This window comes from Vollenhovia emeryi, unplaced genomic scaffold, assembly GCF_000949405.1.
Source record: "Vollenhovia emeryi isolate VEMERY1.0 unplaced genomic scaffold, V.emery_V1.0 DF939261.1, whole genome shotgun sequence".
NCBI classification, from domain to species: Eukaryota; Metazoa; Arthropoda; class Insecta; order Hymenoptera; family Formicidae; genus Vollenhovia; species Vollenhovia emeryi.
The window spans coordinates 23,509-28,875 of NW_011967105.1; the positions used below are offsets into that span (position 1 = coordinate 23,509).

At 48.9% G+C, this 5,367-nt stretch overlaps 2 protein-coding genes across 2 annotated transcripts; one reads left to right on the forward strand and one right to left on the reverse strand.

The window, feature by feature from the left end:
• Window positions 1-691: 691 nt before the first annotated feature.
• Window positions 692-2,561, forward strand: LOC105559635 (eukaryotic translation initiation factor 3 subunit F). Its single transcript, XM_012008072.1, has 5 exons — window positions 692-856; window positions 991-1,160; window positions 1,570-1,752; window positions 2,063-2,284; window positions 2,373-2,561. Exons 1-5 carry the CDS (start codon window positions 748-750, stop codon window positions 2,544-2,546), a joined length of 858 nt encoding a protein of 285 aa, XP_011863462.1. The 5' UTR covers window positions 692-747; the 3' UTR covers window positions 2,547-2,561.
• Window positions 2,562-2,617: 56 nt separating this feature from the next.
• LOC105559634 (actin-related protein 10-like) lies at window positions 2,618-5,169 on the reverse strand. The gene is made up of 5 exons (XM_012008071.1): window positions 4,990-5,169; window positions 4,730-4,882; window positions 4,287-4,571; window positions 3,926-4,205; window positions 2,618-3,209 (listed from the first exon to the last, which is right to left on the reverse strand). Exons 1-5 carry the CDS (start codon window positions 5,067-5,069, stop codon window positions 2,877-2,879), a joined length of 1,131 nt encoding a protein of 376 aa, XP_011863461.1. The 5' UTR covers window positions 5,070-5,169; the 3' UTR covers window positions 2,618-2,876.
• Window positions 5,170-5,367: the final 198 nt, after the last annotated feature.

Here is a 5,367-nt window from a genome sequence, read left to right on the forward strand (position 1 = left end):
AATAAAATTATATGTTTTATGATTTACTCCCCGCATGTACTAGATCATACCTAAAAAGCGTAAATAGTATTGTTAGAAATATACTCACAGGTGTTGTATTCTCCTTGTCTTCCATCATAAAGACTAGCTTCTCTTCTATAATTAGCTTTATTTTTTTTATACACGTCTCTCAATAAACACAAAGTAACAGTAACATAACTGTTAGTTGATTCCACTCAACAATAAGTTGGGAAATTACAACTAACAGTTATGTTACTGTTGCTGTGTGTTTGCTGGGAATGTTGGGCTTACTGTCAATATGTCACCTAACCTAACCCAAGAAGGAGGGCTCTCGACCCACACGTACGTTACGATGTACTTGTGAGTGTGCGATCCGCTCGAATAATGTTCAGAAGATTGTTGAGCGTATCAAAAACGGCGGATCGTCCGTGATTGGTCGACGAGTTGATACGCCCGATACGCGCGTATCGCGATACGCGCCATGGGACGGCACCCTTAGGTCCATGGCGAGGACCAATCAAATTCATTATGCGTATGTTTATGCACTTATGCAAAAGTGTGTGTGCTCCCCGCTTAAAAGTCACTAAAAACTTGAGATTAGCAAACTTTACTGTGATTGGTCAAATCTCAATCTTTTTCGGACTCGCCTGAATCAGTTGGCGATCGTGTGTGGTGCGAGAGTATCGATTGTCGTGAACGGGGGCAGAGAACGGAGGCACGTTCATTCCGATCCCTACCGCCGTAAACATGGCGCTTAACCTCACCGTCAAGGTGCACCCCGTGGTGTTGTTCCAAGTCGTGGACGCGTACGAGCGACGGAAAGCGGAATCGTTGCGCGTCATCGGCACCTTACTGGGTAACGTATCGTCGGACAACGGATCGCCCGGCGTCCGTTACCGGTCGCCGACCACCTGGCGTCCGGCCGCGGAGACGCGCGCGACACTCGCCGACGTCCCCGACGCCGCGTGTCACGTCACTCGTTGTTTCCAGGTACCGTGGAGAAGGGCGTCGTCGAGGTGACCAACTGCTTTTGCGTGCCGCATAAGGAGTCCGAGAGCCAGGTGGAGGCCGACCTCACGTACGGCATGGATCTGTACGACCTGAATCACCGGGTCAACGCGCAGGAGAATATCGTCGGTTGGTGGGCCACCGGCAACGAGGTTGTTTCTCACGCTCGCTTCCCCGGCGAGAAATGACTCGTCGACCGACGTCGGCACCGGCAAACTGCTGCCGAGTGGAATTCGACATCAGTTGCTTTCCTTTTACATGAAAACTCGGATAAATCTCACTTGTGACGTCATAACTCAGTTGAATGCATGCTCCTTTTGGTTCTTGAGAAGTGAGATTCAACCAGATTTAAAAGTTTTGCACACGTTCAAGACCGTGTGCTTTAGTGAGTTTAATAGACTCACATTAATGATGTCATATCTCAGTATAAAATACTCACATAACTGAGTGACTCAGTATCACTTGAGTGTAAAAGGAAAGCAGCTTTGTCTCGACGAATCGTTCCTCACCGGGCCGTACTTGCCCCCCTGGTGGCGCGCGACTAAACGGAATGTATCGCAGGTCACCACGCACTCGTCCGTCATCCACGAGTATTACGTGCGGGAGTGCAATAATCCGGTGCACCTGACTGTCGACACTACACTGGCGAACACGACGAGAATGGCGATCAAGGCCTACGTTTGCGTCCCGTTGGGCGTGCCGAACGGCAAGCAGGGCTCCATGTTCACTCCGGTCAAAGTTCAGGTTCGCTGGAATGTCAGTTTGTCGAGACAAAGTGACGAATGTACACCGTGCAATTTGTGCAGCACGCAAGGCTGTTTCATAGAGATTTGTAGCGTCGCTAGGCATTTTTGGGGGGCATTAGCGGGCGTTACTTGGCCCTGCTGGGACACTAAAAAGAATCTAAAGAGATCAAACAAGACAGTAAACAAAGCAATGCCCACTGGGCATTTTACTGTCGAATCTTAGTGCACTGGTAGACGTTGGTGTACACACGATTTTGGTTAGCGGTTTACCTCCTACCTCTAACACCGTCGTATCTTTTTATATACAGATTACGTGCTACGAGCCAGAAGTGGTGGGCCTGCAGCTGTGCTCGAAGACTCAGCTGCCGTCTCACGTACAGGCGTCCGGAATTAAATCTGCCGGGGGGATAGAACCCATGATGGATCTTGCGCAGGTCGCGGAGGCTTGCTCCAAGCTTTCTTTAATGTTGGAGCAAGTGCTGGCGTACGTCGATGACGTTCTAGCGGGGAAACAGCTGCCGGACAATCAAGTAAATACAGATATACGCTTGCTTTCGCCTGTAAACCGCTTCTCGACTGTCCAGCCAAGACGAATGCACAATTGTTCTGTCGTTTCAGGTAGGCAGGGCCCTTCTGGATATGGTGCATTCCGTGCCGAAAATGACGAGCGATCAGTTCGACGAAATGTTTAACAGTAATGTCAAGGACCTCCTGATGGTTGTCGCGCTGTCTCAGTTGATAAAAACGCAGCTGCAGCTTAACGAGAAGCTCACCCTGCTTACAACTCTATGATCAAGAGCGTTCGGTCCCTCACGTTGTATAAATATATAACGCACAAGAGAATCAACAACAGCAGTCCGCTCTCCTGATGTATATTTTAAATTTTATTTTCATCAACCAGTTCTGGAGTTACAGCAGTATTTTGTGAAATTGCGGTTGTAATTATATAAAGTATAAAAAGGCGCATCGGTAAAATTAACAAGATTGGTAAACGATTATATGTACAATATGAATAATTACAATTTATAAATAATTACATATAATTATAAAACAAATACAATTGTCTACTTGCCCTTCTTTTATAGATTGCTCTTTTAAATACTTGGTGGCGTGCTCGGTTCTTCAGATTTCGTAAGAAGTTTCATCCTTCTGATTGTCCATAAGATTAGGCCAGTCGGGAACTCGATTCATCTTTAGATACACTTCCTTCGTCAAGCAACGCAGCGGCAAGTCGGTCGTGCCGAAGATCGCACCGCCCAGCCACGCCGTGTAATTCGGTTTGCTGGGCGCCGTGTGGAATTTAAACGACTCCACCTTCAACGCGGTCTTGTACAGATCGCTTTTGACCAGAGCCAGCAGTTCCGACCTGAGACGACTCGCGAAGCCTTTGGTCATGCTTGTCCCTCCGACGAGTATTATATTCTCGGCCAAGACGCGCCTCATGTCCAACGGGCACTGGTTTCAAGTTAAACGACGTAACATTAGACCTGCGCTTGGTTGCGTAGAAAACGTGAGGGGGGGGGGGAGATTCTATCCCTGGTAACACAATCTGACAGTTCAGATACGACCCGCAGAAGTGCGCAAGAAATGGCACAAAATTGCGACAAAAGTGCATAATATCTGGTATTGACAAGTACTTACTATTGCAGCAGTCTGCTGTAAGCTACTGTAAAATTTTATACTATTCGCTCAAAAGTAGACATGCAGCGGAAATGTGAAAACAATATCGAAGTATCTGCCTGACAGAAGAATAACAGCAGATCGCGTTAAACTCTTCATGGACATTTGCGGCAGAGTTTTGAGTACAGATCCGACCGGCAGAAAAGAACGTGCAAGCATCTGCCGTAATTCTTGTTGAATTCTGCTAAATGTATTTACTAGCAGTAGGCGCTGCTACAAATCTGGCGCGATTATATTGCACTGCGATTTGCGCAGGCATTTTCCGCTGTACGTAAATGCATACACGTATATCTTCGACAATTCTGTTGCACCACGACGAGTGCAAGTTTCTGCCAACAGAAAGGTAGTCCAAGTTGGAAATAGAAAACGCACGATCTGCCCGAGAGTTAACGCGTGATTTTTCGTACAGTTTTACGGCAGAATTGCAATGGAAATGTTACCAGGGATTGTGCACGGTGTAACAAAAAGTTACGGTAGAGACCGGGCTTTACCTTAACGATAGCGTCGAGTATCATAGTGGGCAGCGAGAGATTATCGTTGTCCCTCTCCCACAGTACCTCGAACGCCTTTTCCCTGATCTCGCCGGGTATCAAGAGCCTCCTGACACCGGGATACGTGACGTCGGGCGGCGGAGTCGGAGCGGCCTCGGTCCCTAGCTTCGCGGCTCTCTCTAGCGTGGTTACGAAGCACATTCTCACCTTGATGTCCTCCAGCATCTTCTCGGACAAGTCCAGGCTGCTTGCCGCGTCGCGAAAGTACTTTCCCAAGTTCCTACGAATCGCGAGAGAAATAGAATCGTGCGCGCTCCTGCCGGGCGTACCTCAACGCGAGAGAGGGAAAGGCGCGACTCACTCGTGGACAGTTTGTCCGCCCAGAGGCAACGCTTGCCAGGCCTTGAGCACCGGTATCCCCTCAAAGATCGGGATCAGAGTCGCCTCCCGGTATCCAACGTCCAGCACCAGGGCAGTGTCGACAGCGAGGGTGCTGATCGTCGCCAAGTGGCTCGGCAGAAACAGTATAGAGCCGACCTCGAAGTGTCTGAACATGACTTTCGCGAGGGTGTCTCGGAACAGCGTCACCGCCAGCGGAGACTCCAGGAGCAATATCCTCACATCTTTCGGGCTTACCACAACGTACCTGCGCCACACGAGTCGATTTACATGGAAATCCTATGGGACGCGTCGACTGAGACGTTTAAGCAGAAAAACCGAAAGTTGCGCAAAATCGTGATACGATCTTGCAAAAGAAATCGGTCTATGTGCTACAGTTGCGAAACGACACAGACACTGTCTTACTTAAAGAACAATAAATGGAGAAAGTCTACGAGCAGTTGATACAGGTCCTCGGTGTCCTTGTAATCGACGATTTTGCGCGTCTTCTTCGACTCCGAGCATCTCACCTCCGTTCGAATGATACCGCGTGGCGTCGCCTCGCCCGCGTAGCCGAATCTGTAATCGTGACAAACGCTCGGTATACAAAATACACACCATCGAATCGAAAAGCATCAATCAGGGGGACGTAAAAGTAAATCTCTCGCCTCCCTGGCGATACTCACTTTGTGTACGCGCTACCGATGTCAAACACCACCATCTGCTTATCCGAGATGTACCTCACGCCCTCGTACCCGCGCAGCATTTTTGTTAGTTTACCTGTTCATAAGTTCCTCGAATTTTCAACCGATCTCAATACGTAAATAGTTTGACAGTCAAAGGGACTGGCTGCGTGCCGCGGCAAAGCCACTTTAGCCACTGCACGGCTCACGCTCGGCGTTCGTCAAGTCATTCGAAATTCAATGTGCGTTCTGAAACGCTTCTTCTTTCACCCGATAAGTGCGTTCAGCCTAGTACAGACTGCACGCAGCAAGCAGCAAGCGTCGAGCAGCAGCCAATCAACGAAGAGATATTTTCTACGCCACTGCTGACGCTTCCGTAAA